The 21,442-nt window shown below is 43.2% G+C and overlaps 1 protein-coding gene across 1 annotated transcript in view; it reads right to left on the bottom strand.

The window, feature by feature from the left end:
- LEMD3 (LEM domain containing 3) overlaps nt 1-18,385 on the bottom strand; it is a 53,568-nt gene extending 35,183 nt beyond the window's left edge. The window contains exon 1 of the mRNA XM_064448791.1: nt 16,740-18,385. Coding sequence (XP_064304861.1) covers nt 16,740-18,297 — 1,558 coding nt within the window. The 5' untranslated portion in view covers nt 18,298-18,385. The remainder of the gene's footprint in view (nt 1-16,739) is intronic.
- Between the last annotated feature and the right edge of the window lie 3,057 nt (nt 18,386-21,442).

Raw genomic sequence — 21,442 nt, 5'->3', positions numbered from 1 at the left:
GACACACACATCAGCTTTTATAGGGTCTTAATGGTACAAGTTCCAAAGACTAACAGCTTCACAGGCAGTCATACCTAGGAAGAAGAAAAGCACAAATAAAAATACCTTTATTTAGGACATAAGCTAGAACCGTATCACTAACATGGTACCAAAATAAGGGATTCAGTTACCTTCTGGTCACCAAATTAGGATGCCAAAAAGTAGCTAATCATTCCACTACAGCTATCTCCTAGATGCTGTGGTGCCTTGCCCTGAACAGTGTTACCATTCTTGCCGTTTCAGTATTCAACACACTTCAACAGACAACATCAAAACTGAAGTATGAAGGAACAGTCACACCAGGACAAACCAATGATTCAACTAGCCCATGATCCCTCCTCCAGCAGTAGCAAGAAGTTTTATTCTTTTCAGAGACACCTGTCTCTTACTGGAAGGGGGAGGGGGGTGGGAAAATCCACAGAACAGTGGTAAAAATGAGTGACAGAGCATAAAAATATAAAGTATGTGCTGATATTTAATTCTCCCAGAATATTCTCCCAGCCAAAAATTTGCACCTCAGAAGCTTCCTGAGACAGACAGAAGGGGATGGCTTATTCCCTCCCCCTCAAATTACCAACTCCAATGTATTCTTCCATACCAATTTGTCTAGTCCCACATTAACCCCAAGCAAGCTTCTTGCTTCAGCAACATACAGTCACAAAGAGCTCCACAACATAAACAAGCATGTGTGAAAAAAAAGTTTCTCTGCTTACTCTGAACTTGCCACTTGCTAACTTGAGAAACTCCTCCTTGTACTAGAGGAGCCAATGAGTAATCAGACCCTGTTCACCCTCTCCATAATACTCATGCATTTACTTCATTCCTCAGTCTTTCCCTCAGCCCTCACTCTTCTACACTCAAGAGTCACAGAATGGTAGGGGTTGGAAGGGACCTCAGGACATCATCTTGTCCAACCCCCCTGCTTGAGCAGGGACACCCAGAGCAGGGGGCACAGGAACGCACGCAGGCGGGTTTTGAATGTCTCCAGAAAAGGAGACTCCACAGCCTCCCTGGGCAGCCTGTTCCACTTGCAATGAAAGCTGTACTGTGCTCCTGATCATATTACTACTCTGAACCTTTTTGCAGCTCTGCTATGTCCTTTCTGAGGTTGGGGACCAGAGCTGGACACTATTAAAAATAAAGGAGCACCATGGATTATTAGTGCCATGCTGATATTCTCAAATATAACCTCTCAAATATACTTTGTTCTCAACTCCCTTCCTAAAAAACAGAATATCCTACCATTGTGCTTCCTTCTTGACCACTACTGAATATTAAGCTAACATTTTTAACAGAATCATTGTAATGCCATAATCTATTTCTGAACATACAGATAATTTTATTTTATAAATAAAAAAGCAACTTTCCAACACAACTTTAAGGAGCTATAAAGCCACAGCTGCACAACAAGAATGATCCCAACTAACCTGTAAGCCTTTGATTTCTCAATGCGATGATACCATCCACACAAGGACTCAGAGACTGTACACTACACCACACACTTCCTAACTAGCAACTTCTGCAGAAGCAAGAATATTCCTCCCCACAGAAAAGTACTTTCCTCCTCCCCACCCACCACGTCACAAGCAGACTAATCCCAAAACAGGAGCAGTATTTCTTCCAAAATCTGTCCTGCAAAGGTGCAGTCAGTAAGCGGATAACCTAAAGCTTTCCATTAGACATTTTCTTCATCAGAAAAAACACATTAGCTGGATAATGTATTGTTAACAGAGGAAGCAACAATACTGGACGCAGTGCTACCCAAATGGGGCCTTTAGCCCAGCCTTTTTCCTACATGACCCTGGAAACAAGATCTCAATTTTACAATCCAAGTACTTTCAACACCAACTAACAGATCTGTAACTTCCCTCCCGCCCCAAGTTTGGGATCAAGTATGATTCCACCCAGTGACATACTGCATACGTGTCAAGGACAATTCTAAAACATTGTCTCTTAAAGCTCCTAAACCTTAAAATGCCAGAAAGAAACCCCAAACAAGTTACCAGAGGAAATAAATTATTCCAGAGATCATCTTTCAAACAGTTGAAATAAAATAATCCTGCCTTTATTTTCTTCTCTGCGATTACTCAACGCTCAAAAGAAATGAGTTTTGCGTGACCTCCAGATTGCAATAATTCAGGTAGAAACCCCTTTGAATCAGTAGGCTAAATCTCTGTGCTTTGATATTAAGACACCAAGTCATATGTCAAGCTGAGCAATTCCTTCACTACAGACCATCTTTGTGTGCTTTGGAAAAAGTTTTTATATTTCCAAATCAGTACACCATTACAGTTTGAATAGTCCTTGACCATGCCAGTTCTGAACGGCACCACAATCTGCCACAATGATTAGAGAATTCTAAAAACAGCTGAATCTTTCCTTAACATCAAGTCAGTTTTTCAACTGCCTCAGTTTAAAGAGCTTTTATTGATAATTTTTCCCCAATATCATTTGAATTAATTCTGTTTGTGAAGAGGTGATATAAGGGTTGATTATAATTATAATCACCTTTTCTCTTTTTTTACAAAACCCTCCTCTAAAAGAATGAGAACTATCACATTCACGATAGACATTTCAGTTCAGACACTTTTTCTATCAGCCCTGAAAATAGAAATCTTCATTATTTTAGGTAAAAAGGGTGGGAAATACCAGAATTTCTCTCTGGAGTTCTTCACTGCTTCTTAAACCTCTCCATATTTTAGCTGCATCACCCTTTCTAGAAACAGTCAAATCTACTGCCTACTTAAATACTGATTAGAACAGACCTGAATGATGAAAGATGCTCTTGAGAGTCATGTCAATTCGGTCCATGTTTAAGAAGAGACACTTGTGTTTTGGGATAGCTTCTCATCAGATTATTCAGTTTCACTAGAATAAAAATACTAGTTTCATTCTAGTACTTGTATCAATGACTGAAAACCTAGAAATCTTAAGTTTTGTGCTTAAAAGATTAAAGTAAAATATTTTAATCTCTGTAGTGCCTGTAGATAACCCAGTACAAAACTGAAACACAATAGTTGTCTGTAAGTTAGTTCTTAAGAATGTCACCTTTTTTAAGCAAAAAACCTTATAAAATAAATTGAGAATTGAAACAGTTGCCAAGATATCAGATCTCACTTTAGAGGAAGTTTTCACTATATTATTGCTATATTCATTCCATGAATACTGCTGCCGGATAGCATTGACTGTACTGAAGCACCAATTTCAAACAGAGCTGATACCTCAGACTTAACACTTCCAAATAGTAACAAAGAGGCTACCTGTCCTCCTTTCTGGTCTCCTGTTTCCTAAATATCACCATCAACCACAGTGAGACTCAGGGAAGGAAGGGAAAAAAAAAAAGCTACAGAGCTACAGTACAGACACTGCTTGTTTCAAAAGGAATTATGTGCAACCTGCCTGTGTGTATGAAAAAAGCATGAAAGTTCATTTTTTCCACTAGAAAACCCTGTGAAAATAACTGTATGCAACAGATGAAGGAATAAGAAGCCCAAACAAGAACTGATGCAGCCACACCAAGAAATAGTACAAGCTTTAGAACACCACTATCAGCAAGAAAATAATACTGTCTCTTAATTCCCCAATTCCAGAGACAGATGAGAAATTTGAGCAGAAAAGATTCGGGCAGTGTTTCATACCCCTAACTCAGGGGGCAGGATGTTATCAGAAGAGGCACGTGCCAGTCACCAAACACTCCAGACAACACTTCTAGCTGCTACACCCACCCAGGAGCTGGTCTTCACCCCAAATTCTATCTCCTCTATGCCTACATTAATCTCAGTGAAGCATACTCAGCACAAGAGCAGACTTAAGGCAAGAGCACATTAAGCTGCTAGGTTATCTACAAAAGCATTTTTCATGATGTATATTTGTGGAAAGCTAAAACAATTGTTATGATAAAGTATCCTCTTATCTAGTTTTATTTCTGCCAGCATAAGGAAATGTTTTATAGCAACTGAATTTGCACACACATACCTTTACATTACATTACAAAACATATTATATTTCAGGGAAGAAACAGTGACCTGTGTTCTGTTAGGGAAAATGGCTCAGGAGATGTGCATTTGCTATGCACTGTAAGAATTAGGCAATACTACATTCCTTGCACACATACAGAGTCTCCGCTACAGGCTAGTGTTTACATGTAGGCAAAAGAAAGGCGGGGTGGGCAGAACCAAGAAACACCACACTAAGACTGCTTTTATCAGCAGCTGCAGAACACTACCAGGAGAAACATTAGAATTCAGACACCTACCAGCATTTTAGAATGGGTACAGAATACCTTCACTTGAAAGAGAATTGGAATAGGCTTCTGTAATAACTTTTCTCCCTTCTTCTATGCTCCCTTGCAAATATTTTAGCTCCTTATACTTTACAAGGTCAAAAAATACCCACGACTTCAATAGATGAACACAAAGAAAAAAAAACCCAAGATATACAGAAGCAGGGGAAACCCCACCTTGAAAACATGGCAGCACAAGCAGCCCAATGTTAAGTTAGGAAATGATCTGCTTTCCTCAAATTCCAAAGCTCAAGATGGAAAGCAAACTCATAAAGCAAGTGTTATTAAAACACAGAAGATTTAAGAATCAATGGGAATCTACAATTAAATATTAAATCTACTGTCTGCCTGCCAAGCAGCCCAGTCTGGATAGAAACACTCCTGTGATCTTGTAAAAGCAGGAAGGATTTCTGTCTTGAAGAATTTCCGATGTAAAAATACCCAGTTATAACCTCTTCTTTTAGGCAGACTTCAGTTACAAAGTATTAGTAATATACTATAATAATATGAACAGTTTACATCATCCAAAGATTACATTTGAATAGCGAGCACTGACAGAACTCTAAAGAAACCCTCAACCATAAGAGCAAAGACATTAACAAAGTCAAGATAAAGATCACATAAGTATTTTTCATATTTAAAACTGGGGTTCTGCTGCACTTCTGCCCTTTCCACCATTCAGCGCACATCGGTCTACCACTGCTTGCTGCACTAAGAGCAGCAGGACTGCAGAACAATGACCTATACAAAGCCTGATGACAGCAGTGAAACTCTGAAAATAGGCACCATAGTGTATACTAGGGAGGAAAAAAAAAGAGCTTACTCTATGCAGGACATACAGAGGTAGCTGCTAGCAGGCCTCTTGCCATGACAAAGACAAGGTTTCACAGAGGAAGCAGCAGCCAGCTTACCAGAAGGATCCATAGAAGAATGAAAACTGCCCAACACATATAGCAGAAGTTTGCAGAGCTTAAAACCAGGATGAGCTCAGCAGTAATTCAAGACCGGAAATGAGTTCAAGTAGGCAATATTCAGTAACATCCATTTTTACTCAGCTGCACTGAGACTCTAAAGACTTGGCAAACCCTCCGGGCCATCTACCATACCAGCTGCATTTGTTTGATAGCATAAACTGACTGGTTCAAATAAAAATTATTATCTGAAGGGAACAACTGGACTACCACACAGCCATATCTCGCCATTAAGCGCATATATATACACATGCCTTGCCATTGGCTCCTATATTCAGCTGAAGAGTCTGCTTGAACTCAGACTTACGATATTGGGATCATATTTGTTTATTAATTAAACAGATTACATCTATTAAAGGGTTACATCATCAGCTCATGGATTAAGCTGATGAATCTTCCAGCAGTACTGTGTGCACTTCTCCTGAGTCAGGTTGATCCAGAGTGGAGAAAGAACCTGTCTTGGCAAGAAACTCATCTGCCATACAGAAACGACAAAAAAAAAGAGGATGGGAAGTAAGAAAAAGTGACTTCCTGAGATCTCAGATGCTGGGGAGAATAAAACCTCACCACACCACTGGCTATTTGTAGATGCATGAGAACTCTGTAGAATATAAGTCACTACATAGCAGTACAAAGCTAGGTGCTTAAACTATAAAACAAAGTTTACAAAGCAAGATCTTAACTCTCTCAAACCATTTATCGCATGCTTAATGAAGCATAGCTGGCCATACACCTGGTAGTCTGATGACAAGGTTTGTGTAAGGTTTCCCATCTCCTGAACAGCAAACAACATCATATGCTTATTTGTTCCCTTACTGAAGGGATAGGTAGACCCTGTTCAGCCTTTGGTCCTCAAATCACCAGGACAGCTCCTTCCCAGGGCTGCTACTTTCATGTGATTTCCCTCCACAGTTTGCTCTCCCTCCAAAGGAATGACTTTAATACCACGCATCCTACATAGCAGAATAAAACAAGTCTGGATTTAATATGCCATTGGTTTCCCCTCCCCCCTACTTCATGTGCACTTGCACTCAATTTGCATATTTTTGTTGTTAGTTCATAAGCCGTACCTTTAGCTGAAGGTCAAGAGAGAAAAACAGCATTTAAAGTTACAAATCAAAAAAATGCCTTAGCCACTGCATTGTCCAATTCCAAAGTACATAGACACATAAGTTTCCAATGTAAACAAGCTAAAAAGTCTTCAGTGGTTCTGCAGGGAGTACCACCGTTGGTGGAAGTCAAACTTAGCAGACACTGGTCATAACACACCCAGGGTCATCAAGTCAGACTGTGCATATACACCTGCCCATTCTGAATGAATGAGCTCTCAGGAGTGCTTAGAAGGCTGGCATTTCTGGTTTTCAATGAGAAGTGAAAAACTACTAGCTCAAAGGACACTGTACAGACAGTACAACAGTATGGCTCTTTCAGATGTTCTCAATGCTCCATTTTATTTTTTTCTGGGTTTATATCAAAATGAACATGTGTTTGCTATTATATACAAAATAGAAAGTACCCAAACATGGATATATCTTTTAGATATGCTCAGTTCCCCTGTTTCCCACGGTGATTTAGGAACACCTTTATCCAAAGCTGCTTTTGCGTAAGCAGTACTTCACGTGCTTACAGATAAGAGAAACAAAATCCAAAAATAGTGACACTAGTTCCTTCTGCAGAAGGAAATCTGCATCTCTAACCTCATTTTCTCAGCTAGGCAAAGTCTCCCCAGGACAGCATAAAGTTCCTTTGATGGGGGGGGGCAGGGGGGAGCACAGGGGGAGGGGGAAGCACCTTTTCAGCTTTTTCCTTGAAATACACTACACTTCACACCTCCAGACGCTTCCTGGGATCATCAGGTGCAAACCAATACAGAAACAGAGTAGGATGAAGCTGACACCATACTCTCCTCTTTTTTTCCAAGATCCCACCAAGGAACTTCATAAATCATATTCTCTTATTTACAAAGTAACAGTGAACTGTTTCCAAGGAATTTGCAAGAATGAGAAACTGCACAAGCAAGACTGCCAGGCTGACCCTTCCCCAGTAATTCTGTTCGACTGTGGATTTCCATTGCCTGAAAGAGGCCTCTCAGGGGTTTGTCACACATGCACCAACCAGTCTGTCACTCAACAAAATTAACAAATAACCTCCTTTCGTTGTCTGAAGCATGATACCTGAAAAAGGAACAGCCCAGTAAACTTTTAGATATTGGTTAAATGCCAGAGATGAACAGAAAATGTCATGATTAATGTTTTACCGTTTCCCAGAAAATATCCTGGGAATTAAAAACAAAACAACAAAACAAAAAACCCCAACCAAACTGCTACACACCACAACCAAGAGCTGTTTCAGGCAACACTAACAAAAGGAAAGGAAAAAAAAAAAAAATCACACATTTACCCTTTGATATTTGAAACCCCTCATTCACCGTAAACACTCCATTCCTCAATATCTATCAACAGGTTTCAGATTAGTTCTAGCTGTTCTCTATGACCAACAATATCTACCCATTCACATCAAAATTTGTTTCATGAATTTGTGCTGAGATATGGGAATACTGCACATGAGGGCCTCGTGTTGTGCAGCTTGATGATACTGAACAGACAGTGGAATAAGTACTACTGAATGAGCATGCTGTGGGATGTTTCATTGTATAGCTACATAGTGAGATGATGAGTACTGAGGGGACAAGATGGTTACGGTGAGGGGCTTTGATATGCAGCCTGTTAAAAACATCCAAAAGTGACAAGTCATGAAGTCAATGGACAGTCTGAAGCTTCCCCAATAAGCAATTCAGAGATTTAACTGACCTTCAAAGAAACACTTTTCTGTGGAAAAAAGGAAAAATAAGATCTTTAAAAATCTAGTCTCGAATAACACTACATTCATCCAACTCATCCCAGCAGTCATCTGGCAATAAAGTTTTGTTCAATCAACTGCCTAGCAAGGATGGGCTGATGCTGCATTTACCCAAGACATCTTGAGTCCAAGTATAAAAGCTTCTCGTACTTTTTCAATACAGGAAAGTTTAAGGGGATGTGACCTGTATATAAATCCTGTATTAAGACTTAAATGAATAAAGGCAGTATGAAGGAAGTCTTAGTATGTATATAAATTAAAAATTGGAAGATGCTTGTTAGAAAACAATTAAGTGATTGGCCTTCTCTAAGACAGAGAAACACTAGCTTAGGAATTGGTCTCCAATCCTTCATTTAACAACAGACCTATTTCTTACTTATCTAGCACAGCATCACTAGAATTCAATGGATCTTCTAGACTACTTGGTAAGTTTTAATGCCACTTAATTCAATGTCAGACCTCTCTTTTTAATCCCCTACCTCTTCTCCTCCCCACATAAACAGCCTTCTATATCAATTTAGTCTGTGACTCAGAGTTAATTTAAAGGAGCTAAAGGAATTTAAGACTCTAAAAAGGCAGCTTTATGTCAAGACACCTGTGTTACAACATCACTCTCAGTAAGCAGAAAAATTGTTCCTTTCCTCTGCAAAAATCATTCATCTCTGCAAAACACCACACTTAACAGCACATCTCCTCCAACAAATTAGGGCCAACAGGCACACCATGTTTGCACGTTTCACGTTTAGCACACATCCACACTCACTTGCTCTTCACCCTCCACAGCAGACTGTAAACACAGAGCAGAACAGAGAAACTGCACTAAATAACACTGTGGGAAGTACAGCACAGTAGCAGGGAAAAGGAGACAATGGTAAGGATACTGGAGAAAATGACCCACCAAAACCTAAGTACAGCAATTTGGGGCAATACTGTTTTTCCTAATTAGAATCATAGAATCATTAAGGTTGAAAAGACTTCTAGGATCATCAAGTCCAACCATCAACCCAACACCACCGTGCCTCCTAAACCATGCCCTGAAGTGCTACATCTACACGTCTTTTAAATACCCCCAGGGATGGTGACTCTGCCACCTCTCTGGGCAGTCTGTTCCAATGCCTGACCACTCTTGCAGTAAAGACATTTTTCCTAATATCCAATCTAAACCTCCCCTGATGCAGCTTGAAGCCCTTTCCTCTCGTTCTATCACTAGTGACCCAGTAGAAGAAACCAACACCCACCTCACTACAACCTCCTTTCAGGTAGTTGTAGAGAGCAATAACGTCCCCCCCTTAGCCTCCTCTTCTCCAGGCTAAACAACCCCAGCTCCCTCAGCCGCTCCTAAGTCTTACTCTCCAGACCCTTCACCAGCTTCGTTGACCTTCTCTGGACACGCTCCAGCACCTCAATATCCTTCTAGTACTGAGGGGCCCAAAACTGAACACAATATTCAAGGTGTGGCCTTACCAGTGCTGAGCACAGGTGCACAATCACTTCCCTGCTCCTGCTGGCCACACGGTTCTTGATACAAGCCAGGATGCTGTTGGCCTTCATGGCCACCTGGGCACACCGCTGGCTCATGTTCAGCAGTACCTCTTGGTGAAGACAGATTTCTTATTCATGCCATGGTATGCTCAAGTACTCTAAGACAAACGTAGATAATGGAGATGGAAGACTGAATCAAGTATATTTAAACTCCTCCAGCTGGGCTGAGAACCTTACCAAATAGACAGGCTTCTACAAAATCCCTGAAGTTTCTAGGAGAGAATCCTAGCAATATGTCAAGACTAGAGATACATGAACCCAGAGGCTTGATTTGTATGGATCAAAAAACTGTAGAAATATTGAGACAACATCAAAGCAGTGTCTCACCTGAACAGTCAGCTGTACAAAGAGGCCATACCTGCATGGAGTCAAATCATCAAGGTTGTTTTGCTATTCCCTGTTTTCCAGGGACAGCACACTGACATCAACTGCAAAGCCTCTGTGCCACTAGTTTCATCCAATACGCTGATGGGGTTTCTGTATTTACAACAGGACTCAATATCAGACATTCCAAACTAGAGCAAACCTTCTACACAGAAGCAACATGTAAGATCAGCTTTAAGTTGTGTGGTTGTTCTTTGATCTATCCTTGCATCCATTAGCATGCTTCTCTCTATCAGCAATGCTGCCCCTTTTCCAAGTTTTTCTAAATCAGAATTCCTCAGTGGACAGAAGCCATCAAGGTTACTTTCATCAATGGCAGAGCTACACCATGTCCTCATTTATTATAATCACAGCAAAGGCATTGCCAACTTCTCCCACAACCCCAGACCTACCAGCAGCAACAGCAGGAGCCAAGAAAGGAAGAGTTAAGGACAAAGATACTACTACAGAAGTTCATAGGAAACATGAGTCCCCTGAAAAAAATTGTTTTTTCTTAATATACCTTGATTTCACAATCCCTTAACCCGTCAACTTACTCCCGTCAACGTACCACAAATCACAACAGACAACTAATTCTACCAGAGAATACAAATACCCACAACAACTTTAACAGTGTAAGGAATATATGCCTCATGATTACAATGGACTCTGTGCTTCTCCACAACATTGGAACAGCACTTTCAACAACAAAACCTGAAGTACTTGCTTAATTTACTTGCCTAAGCTTTTTTGTTAAGTGACCAGACAACTTTCTCAAACAGCAGCTCCAGCCTGTTCACGCATTCATACTATTTCTGAAGCACAAGTCTAGAAGCATGACAGGGATCAGCTCAGTACAACTCAAGCACTCCTGCCAGCTTAGCTGGGTAAGCAATCAAGCCAAAGTTTTGCAGCCTACTACTCCCAGATGAAACACAGATGTCAACAGGAGCTAAATGTACAAGGTATTTTAGAAACACACTTGGTCCCCAGGAATAGAAAGACTGGAGGCCTGATTCTCCTCTCATACTGGGATACATGAAGATTATGAAACAGCACAAAGTGAGGCTCCTACGATGCTAAATTTAAGCCCTTGGGTATCGTGGGCTCTTCCTTAAAATATTTCCATTGCATCCATTATTGCTGTATGCATCTGTCCTAAGCAGAAAGAAACCTGCATTGAACATTATTAGATTTGGCAGAGGTTCTTAAAAGAAGAAACACAAGTTTGCTTTTTGCTTTCCCACTCCTTTCAGTCTGCAATGCTTTATAAACATGGAGAAGATGCAACCAGATCTGCTTTCAGATCCTAGACCACCCTTGATTTTCTCGTATCAGAAACGAAATTTTCTTTTGCGAAAACTACCGTGAACTATGGAATGGAGTGCAAACTTTCAATTAGTTTTTGATACCTAGTGAAAACAGATCCTGCCAGAGCTCTTCTGCATCCCTGCTCCCCAAGCAAGTAATTTTAGTTCCAATTTCTCATTACTTACTTCACAAAAAGGCACAGCCTACAACAGTAACATTGAAAAAATGTCATTGTAAGAACATCTAAAGTCATAGCATAAAGAAAGTTTCGTGCGTGCCTGCAAATGGCAGCTCATTTAAGGTATGAACGCGAAATAAGTTGGAACGGTTCTAAGTATTCTGAACAAAATATCTAACACAGACAGTCTCCTTAAACAACAGATATTCTGAAGTTGCATCATTTTTGTTTCAAATACTGATGAACAATTTTCATATTTATACTTTATGCTACAGATCTGCTGGTGAAGGTAAACAGACTACTTATTATCCTTTAGGAAGGATTTGACATTATCATCTAAGATGAACTATTTTGCACTATGTAACTACTATTTGGACTTTCCTGGGTACAAGTCTTGGCCAAGTTTGTCCATCATTTTTAAGAGTTATTTCTGTTACACCACAAGGAAGACTAAAGTTTAAAAGTGTCATGAATCCTAAGGAAATTTAACTATTCTGCCTGGCTTTACCTTATGAAGGCCACCTAGGGTTTTTTTGATCTACTCATCTTAATCTGAAACTCACCAATCCACAAAAGCGTGAGCAGCTAAAGAGAGATTAGTCTTTAAGACACACATCAATATTTTCTTTTGTATCATCTAGAAGGAAAATACTGCTAGAGTTTAAAGCAATCTACAGAAAGCGAAACAGAGCTATATGCTAGTATGTCAGTAGAAGTTGTCAAATGTTGTCAAATACAAGTCAGTATCACTTGCAAAGCACAAGCAACATTAATAGCCACACAACACAAACTTTCTAAATATTTTAATTTTGCCTCCTTCCCTTATTATCTTTTCTTCTATAAATATTTGTTATCCAAAATTCATCATCTTCCATTGAAGCCAACACCGTCAAGACAGATCCTTCTGAGGTGATCTTAGAAGACAAGCAGATTTGTAACAGTTATCTGTGAAATACCACAGCACTTCAATAGTAATTTGCAAGCCTGTGAGCGTAACAGTCATCATCTTGTCTTTTATACAGCAAGTCTAGCTTAACAATGAAATTCCCTGCATAAAATTCTGTAGAAGTTTAATGCCAGAGAGATTTAGAAGTTGAGAACAAAGGAATGCCAATGGAATAGAATTAAACTCTTAGAATTGTGATTTGCATAAGCTTCCACTTGCAATATACACAACTGCTAAGTCTCCCTGAATTAACATTTCAAAAACACAAGCTGTAGCAAATATATTACGGATTATCCTCCTAGCAGTTGTTTCGTAACAAGTATCATAGAAAGACCAAAATTAATAGCAAGAGATGTCACTTTCAAAAGCCTCTCCTAACAAGAATGTAAGATATTAAACAAGACCTACCTGAAAGTTTCATTACATTTTTTTGTTTGTTTGTGGGGTTTTTTTTGTTTTGGTTTGTTTTTGTTGGTTTGGTTTTGGTTTGGGGGTTTTTTTTTTTGGTTGGTATTTTGGGGTTGGTTTTTTGTTTTTTTTTTTGTGTGCTACATCAACGACTCCCCAGGCAAAGTACTGAAGCAGAAACAGTAACTTAAATACAACCTATTTCATATTACAATATTGAACCGCACCTTTACTAGTGCTCTCATCTTTCAGAAAGTAAACCAGACCTGAAAGCAACATCTACTGATCTGATATCATCATCAACTTTCTATGAAAAATAGCTTTAGAACCAAATTCCAGGTGCAGCCACTTTAGATGCTCAGAGTAACATCACAAAACAAAACCAAAGAACTTCAAGAGACACCCAACTCTTCACCATTTGAAGAGCCCTAGAAAGTAGAAAAAAGTCAATTCTACTGTTTTCCTGACTTGGTAAGAAGTTGATACAACTCCATGGTATTTTGAAGGCAGGTGCGAGGAAAACATGCTTTACAGCAAGAGCCACATGGTGCTGGTAACTGCATTTAAGCCCAAACTGACCTTTCTTTTCACGTACAACACCATCGGAGAGAGCAAGCACAACGTGCGCTTATGCATTAGTTGGTCTTTTATGTAAGCTTAAAGAATAGTTTGATTTCAGTGTTTTATGATGCTTTAGGAAAAGCCCCATAGATATTGATCTGCATTTTAGAAAGCTAAAGACACAAAAACCTTACCTCAAGTGACCATATAGGTTAGATACAGAAGAATTAGCCCAATTCTGATTTATATTTCAACGTTTTATGCCACATGTGTGGAAAGACAAAAGCACCTCAGCTATTTTAGAGCTCTGAATAAGAAATCATTTGAACATTATGCATTATATAAGTGACAATCCTCTTCCAAAGTTTTCTGCTTAGCACCTCTCATCTGTATTATTTTACCTGGCCTAAATTCAACCCCAACACCTAGTTTCAAGCCTCCCCCCATTACAGACACCTCCTCAGTTCTCAGATATCAGCACTTTAAATGTTTGTCAGGCTGTAATTGGGTGTACTTGGTGATAAATATTTTTCAGTGTCATACACATAATATCACTTTAATTTGACTGAATTTCATTTTAGGCAGTGACCAACTAAGACAACGACCATTTAGCTCATTGTGCAACATGCTCTGCAATGTTAAAATAAGAAGCCACCCAAATATACAAATAACTGCCTTTTTATTTTCTTACAGTAACTGTGATAATTACGGAGATGGTTACAGTGCAACTCCACTGAATACTAAAATCTTTTATGAGAACAGCTTGAAGTTGAAAATAACTGGGTTTTTTCCACAATCAAATCACCCTCAGCCAACAGAATCTTACCTACAGCCTCTAAAAGACAGGGGGAAAAAAATCAGTATCCAATTACCTAACTGGAAGGTTGTTTCCTGAGATAACACTATTTTTTTTTAATAAAAACATATGAATCAGTTCTGCTTCTGTAAAGAAAACAGACAATACACCCACACAAGCATAAGAGCCAAAGGGCCCACTTAGATGATGTTTAAGCTTAGGGAAGCATCTAACAAATGACACGTTTCTTTCCCTTCCCAGTAGCAATCAGTCTTTATTGGCCTGTCTTGTCTGTTCTTGCCTGTTCTACAGACCTACCATATTTTCATCGCACATGCCCTTTTGAGAAGTAAGAATTCAGTGAGCATGTGCCGAGCATATGGGCAAGATAATTCCTTGCTCGTTCCCCATTACTTAAGACAAGTGGCCTCTCTTCTTCCTATCAAAGGAGCTAGCTAGCCACAAAACCTGCTGTTTGCTTCTTCCAGTGGGTCCTACTCCCCCTGTTCCCATTTGTTCTGTTGCAAAGCCCAGGGCTGTGAGGAGGGAGGACAGCTGAAACATGAGTGCCACTGCCAGAACAATTCTTCAGGAAATCCACTTTCAGAAGCTCCACTGAAAAGAGAATGAATAGGAACAGGCCAAGAACTGGCTTAATTGAACTATCAAGCAACATTGAGCTACCAGACCTTTGGCTGGGCAGCCTAACCTAAGGAAAAAAAGAACAATTTTCCCCAAAAATCAGTTCCAGCTGGGTTAATTTTAAAAACAATATACTCACAGTGATCACACACACTCTATAAGAAAGTTCACACATTCAAAACTAAGTTTTCTTCCAAAACAAGAAGTTCAGCGTGGGTTTCATTTCACAGTATTATTGCTATCTCATAGCTGAGACATTCAGCTTTATCAACCAGCATGGCAGGCGAATTTTAACTCAGCTACTGAATTTGACAGTCAGAAAGTTGCTGACAGACCTTCTCCCCCATTAAAAATCATCAGATTTCAAGACTGGGGGGGGGGGGGGGGGGGGGGAAATCTAATGCATGTGAGTAGAATTATGCAGCTTACCAGTACACAAGAGAATTTATGCATGTCTCTAGCAGTTATAGCCAGAAGTTAACCACAGAATATAAGCAGTCCCAACAGTCATACTGTATCTAATTTTAGCCCACCTGCATACATCCACCACCCTCCCAAAAGACAAGACTGAAGAGTAGTTAAGAGCCACGTGGACAGCAATGAAACCATTGCAAATGCTCAAGTCCTTGCGGCTACTGTCCTTCCTAAACACTAAATCCTTTAACACATACCCCGCCAAAAAGCATAAAACAGAATTAAGAACTATTCTGCTACCATAATGTAACGGACAACATTCAAAAGGGGAGGTGGGGGGTGTAAGAAAGAAAAAAACCCAGCCCACACTGCTATTTCTGCCCTGTAACATCTAGCAGATCCCAATCTAACCGTGGGATCACTCCTTACAAGGCACTATATACGTGCCCACACTTGAGCATATAAATCCTCTACTATCCGTACAAAGAAATGCATGCGCATGTATACACCCCACACGCGTTCCTCAATCATTTCAAGAAAAATGCAAGTCCCCAAGGACCTTCTAATGCTCTCTCATTCCAAAAGTAGCTTTTCGTATAATTTTTCATTGCTCACGATAGAAATTAAGACAGCAATGGCATGATTTTTCTTTCTGATGTTGGAATCTCTACTGTCCATTTCAGAGCAGCCAAGAATTTAATTAGCATGAATCACCACCCTTAGGTGGTACGTTTCCATTTTCATATGCTTTGTGCATAGAAAATGGTAGCTTCTAAATTCCAAGAAGTTACTTTCACATAATAAAGAAGCTCTCAAGTAATTCAGAATTAAAAAAGAATGCTCTGAATCTGAAACCCAAACTAAAGCACAACAGTAATACACCATACATCCAGCATTCACTGCACAAAGTTCGTTTAGTGTGCAACATCATCTCAACCCAGCATCCTTTTCGAGCCTCAGTACACATAAATGAAAACAACCTGCTTTATTACCAAACACAACTACAGTCAGATCTTAGTCCTGCAGGAATCCCAGGTTATCTAAGTGTGCATGATTACTTCTGTGAGATTAGCATAAAGCCTTACCTCGTCAATTCTCTATTAACTATACATCTGCTACATTGAACAAGACACATAAAATTGCTCTGTGAAGAAAACATGCTAGAAAATACGGCATCAACAGATTACAGCAGGGAATGCCAGGATTGGAGTTTACCCTCAAACGTCTTGCAAGCTTATTATACCAGCTTGCAAGGTATATACTTAAGGAAAGACAATTCCTCTGTGCTCCATCCTATAGAGAAAGATTATACCCAGGTGGAACCCAGAACTGCTCAGTAAGGGACGTCTGGGAACGCAAAGGTGAATTAACAGTTTGTATATCCAGTTGCAGAAAGAAACTGCTCTTACCCTTCACCTAATACTTACTGTTGACTCCCACATCCTCAGCTACTCCAGAACCTCTCATTCTCAGGTATGTGAATCCCAGTATCAGAAAGAACAAGCATGCAGCAGTTAAGAGGAACATGGACAGGTAATGTGCACTGAAGCCTCCAGTGGTGGATACCTCCTCTCTTTTGAACTGTTGGAGAAGCTCCTCCTCGGGCTCTGAGAGATTCTTCTTGTAGGTGTTTTTCAGGTAGGTATGATTTGAACCCGTATGATTGGAGTGGTTGAGTCTAAGGGAGGAGGTGGTTCCACCCGGGAGAAGGCTATTAGTAGCTGAGTAGATCCTTGATTCAACGTTATAGCTACCAGCAGCACCGCTGAGAACATGGTTATTGGTCGCCTTCCTAATGCTGCCCGGAGGGTCAGTGATTTTACTGCTGTCCACGTCCGTGAGCGGTGCTGGCAGCAGCAACGCTGCAGGGGATTTCTTGGGCAGGCCAACGCGGTATCTGGGGCTGGGAGGACTGGAGTCCAGATTTTCACATCCTACTCCTCCCCCCGCCGCCGCCTCCTCCTCCTGGTTCCTGCCCCTGTCTAGACTCCCGGCAGCCGCCGCCGCCTCCGCCGCCGCCGCCCTGTCATTCGTTACGACTACACCAGCACCGCAGCCTCCGCCAGCCCCTTCTTGGCCCGTCTCCATCACGCCAGCGCCGGCTGCAGCGCATTTGCTTGTTATGAATGGAGCAGGAGACTTGCTGAGGCTCCGTCTGGGCCGGCGGACTGCAGGCTCCTCCTTCGGTACCTGCTGCTTGGCCCTCGCCCCCGCCTCCTCCTCCTCCTCCGAGTCAGAGTACTTGTCCCTGCTGCCGCCGTAGCAGAGGAGCCGGTTACCGTTCACGGTCCGGTTCTTCCAGCGCTGCTGCTCGCTCTCCTCCTCCTCCTCCTCCTCCTCCTCGTCGTCCTCCTCCTCCCCGCCTTCCTCGTCGCAGTCCCCGGGCTCCCGCACGCCCTGAGCCGCCGCCGGCCTCCTGGCCGCCGCCGCCGCCGCCGCCCCCCACCAGGCGCTGGGCTTCCGCCGGGCCGCCGGCGCCTCCTCCGGGGGGGAGCTGTTACTCACCCCGCAGGCGCCGTGGGGGGCGGCGGGCCGCAGCCCGCGGAAGAGGGGCGAAGCCCGCTCCCTCCTGCTGCCGGCGCCGGCCTGGCTCCGGGGATTGGTTTCCACATCCGACTCGTCCGAGCTGAAGCCCAGCAGCACTTTGCCGCCCCCGGCAGAGGGTGCTGCGCGGCTCCGGCTGCTCCCGGCGGCAGCCCCGGGGAGGTAGGGGTGCTCGGCGCCGACCAGCCGTGCGCCCACGCCCGGGGCCGCCCGCCCGGAGCCGCCGCCGCCCGCCGCCGCTCCGGCCCCCGTGTTATTGTTGTTGCTGTTCCGGGTCTTGCTGGCGCCGCCGCGGGCCCCTGCCCGCTCATCCTCGCGCAGTTTCTTCAGCTTCTTCAAGTAGACGGGCCGGGTGCTTTCGGTGACCGGCCCCGGGGAAAAGCCGAAGCGCCTCAGCTCCGAGAAGAGCTCCTCGTCCGTGAGCTGCGCGGCCGTCGCCATTTTCCGCTCCCCCGCCGCCGCGGCGTTTCCTACCCACGCGCCGCGCCGCGCTCCCCGCCGGAACTGACGCGTGCGCACTCGGCTGTGGCCTAGACCTGCCTGTCACCCCGCGGGCGCCGCCCGCCGGGGACGGCGACGGCGGCGGGGCGGGACGGGGCGGGGCGGGGCCGCGCGGCGCCTTCAGCCGCCCCCGCCAGACGCGTCGGCCTGGCCGCCCGTCCGGAGCGCGGGGCCTCGCGCTGCGGCGGGGGCGGCCCGGTGGGTGTCCCCCGTCCCTCCCTCCCCGCCCGCGGGTTCGGGGCGGGGGTCGCGCCGCGGCGGGCGGCGGTGGGGGACGAGGAGGGCACTCCCTACGGGCGACACCCCAGGGAGGCGCGGGTGGCCTGGGGGAGGCTGCCTCGCCGTGGTGGGGAAGCGGCGGCCGGCCTCCCCGGCGCGGGCCTGGGGACGGCGAGGTGGGGGTCACAAGCCATGGCTTCGGAGCTGGAAGGGCAGACCCAGCCGGAAACGCGCGATTTCATGCGTGCCTGTAAATAGAGGTCAAAACGCAGTCGCTAGCTCTGTGTCTGCTTATGTGGGGATTGGCCGCGGCGAGAAGTGTCAGATCGAACATCAAACACCTTGTGGCACCATTTCCAGGTTGCAAATTGAGCCTAGCGATGGCTGACAAAATCCAGAGAGCCAACATCCGCACCCTTCTTCGGCCCTGCCCACAGTGGCAAGCCCTGTGCTCGCTTCCACCCGTGTGCTGGGCAAACCTTCTGAAGTCCGGCATCGGACAACACAGCTGTGAGGAGACGGATGAGTTGCTTCAGTGTGAACGCTCTGGGAAGCTGCGGCTGTGTTCTCGGCTGAGCGCCACCCTCATTGAGCGTGCAATTGCCTGGATGTATTTTGCTCTCTTCTTGGGGAAAATGCAGTCTTTCAAAATACATTACAGTTGAAACTATCTGTCTAACTATATTCAGTGGAGTCTACTTGTCAATGTGATGGTGCCAGTATAAAGAGACATCACACTGGCATTTCTCAGGGCGAGGTGTGCATTGGCCTTGCTGGACTCGCCCTTTGGCCACAGAACCTCTTGTGGAGGCCTTGAAAACCCCCTGCTGACCTCTGTGTGTCTCTCCACCCTGAATGACAAAACCCTGGGCTTACCTACTGCTTATCACATAAGTACAGGAGGCTGAGCTTCCAATTTGACCTAACTCAGACTGGCCTTATAACACCATGTGCAGAAACAGTCCAGAAACAAGATCCAACTGCAGGAACAGTTGTACGTGTCCCCCTCACAGTCTGCTGCAGTGAGGATAGTGTGGATATGCCCTGCTAATGTCAAAACTGAAGTTGCTAATCTTGTTATTGAGGAACATTTGCAGAGCAGGAGTTAAGGTAGCTGTGAGGCAGCAGTGATAAAGCCAAGTCTACAGACCTAGAAGAGTGGCTTGAAGTCATCTTTCATTATGACGGTGGTGATGATGAAGATGAATGGTGATGATTAGCTCCAGTACCCCAGCCTCCATGTCTGAGCAGCCACAGCTGGGAACGCAGAACCCTCCCTATTGTTCATCCAAGCCTCCTTTAACACAACTCTGCTGAGGCTGGGAAGCACTAGACGAGTCTATATTACTGGTGTGCCCTATGTGGCACCACTGTGCACAGCCCCCTCCTTGTTTTCCTGGCAGAGGAACCATTTCACATACAGCAGTACCGTGCACTGGAGCTGCAAGGAAGATTACACTCAGCGTGAACTCTGTTGCACATTGGACTGCTAACGTAAATGTACCTGCTCTGACCTATCTCCCAATCTATAGTAGATAACTGATATCCCAAATGCCATGAGAAATGCTTCTGACATTCCACTCGTCCTCCTCAGTGAGAAGCAACCCACACCTTCCACCAGCTATTTGGGATAGGTGTTTGAATATGCCTCCCCAGGTTCAGTGCTTACCTCCGGCCACCTATGACACTGGCCAAATCAACAGCAGTCAGCCCCAGACCTGATACCATTCTGACAAACGCACTCCTGGCTAACGCCTGCTTGGGTACTTTCCTTATGTTAGAAGAATGTATGCAGTCCTACAAGAGTTTAAGATCGTGTGATCTTACCAACACGGCTCACGTGTTCTGTCTGTTTATTACAGCAAGGGCATGAGTTAGTTTATAAACCTGTTTACTTAGAAGCAGGAGGGCAGTAAATACTATAAATTGTTAACTATTGAATCATCTCCTGCAGAACTATAGCATGTAGATATGCAGAACAGCTGACAGAAAAGTCTGTGTATTCCAAGTCATCCTTTAAAAGCTGTGTGCCAAAATATTTTGAAATATTTCCAAAATATGTCTGCTGGTTGATACTGAAGTAAGGATACTTCCACTACCAATCCAAAATCTCCGCATTTCTTTGATAGTGTACATTAGTATTAATAATATCAATATCTCATTAGTATTATCATTAGTATTAATACCTCCACTTAGTGAATTTTTAAGTAGATACTTTTTAAGGGTAAATGTTGACTGCAGGAGTGTGGAGACTGTTCTTCATCAGGAAAAATGTGGCTGTTGGTTTCTGAATCAGACATTTTGTTTTATATTTTCCTTCTCATCCTTAAAGGACTGGTGTTCTCAGGAAACTGCCAGTTCTTCCACTGGGTGAAATGGTGTTCTTCTGGAAGTTAGAAACCACATTTCTGTCAACCTCGTTGGACTGGGATTTGAAGCTGTATCTTAATACCTTGTTTACCTTTCTTTCCCGATTCCAAGATTGCATTTTTGTAAGTACTTGGAATCTATAAATGACGGTTGCCTTTCTAGGGTTAGCATGTCTCTTACTGCAACTTTCTCTAGCAACTAATGCAACCCGGTCTCTGTACAACTCACTGTTCCATACCTGAAGCATTTAGAAATCATGAATCACATCTAAAAGAAATACGATCCTCTTGTAAAACTCACAGTATTTTAAATGCTGGTGTCTTTCTAGTTACCTTTTGATTTTGAGCCTTAAAGTGTGCTCAAATCACATTCACGTTCCGAGGAATGGGATGTTAATGAATGTGAATGTTAATGAAGAGTAGGAATGTGCTTTTCCTTTCTTTTTTAATAAAAGTGGAACTTGTCACAGAATCACAGAACTCCAAGAACTAGTACA

The sequence above is a fragment of the Phalacrocorax carbo genome, chromosome 1 (genome assembly GCF_963921805.1).
Source record: "Phalacrocorax carbo chromosome 1, bPhaCar2.1, whole genome shotgun sequence".
Classification (NCBI taxonomy): Eukaryota; Metazoa; Chordata; class Aves; order Suliformes; family Phalacrocoracidae; genus Phalacrocorax; species Phalacrocorax carbo.
The sequence above is the reverse complement of the archived record's forward strand: the minus strand, read 5'-3'. Positions and strand labels throughout refer to the sequence as shown.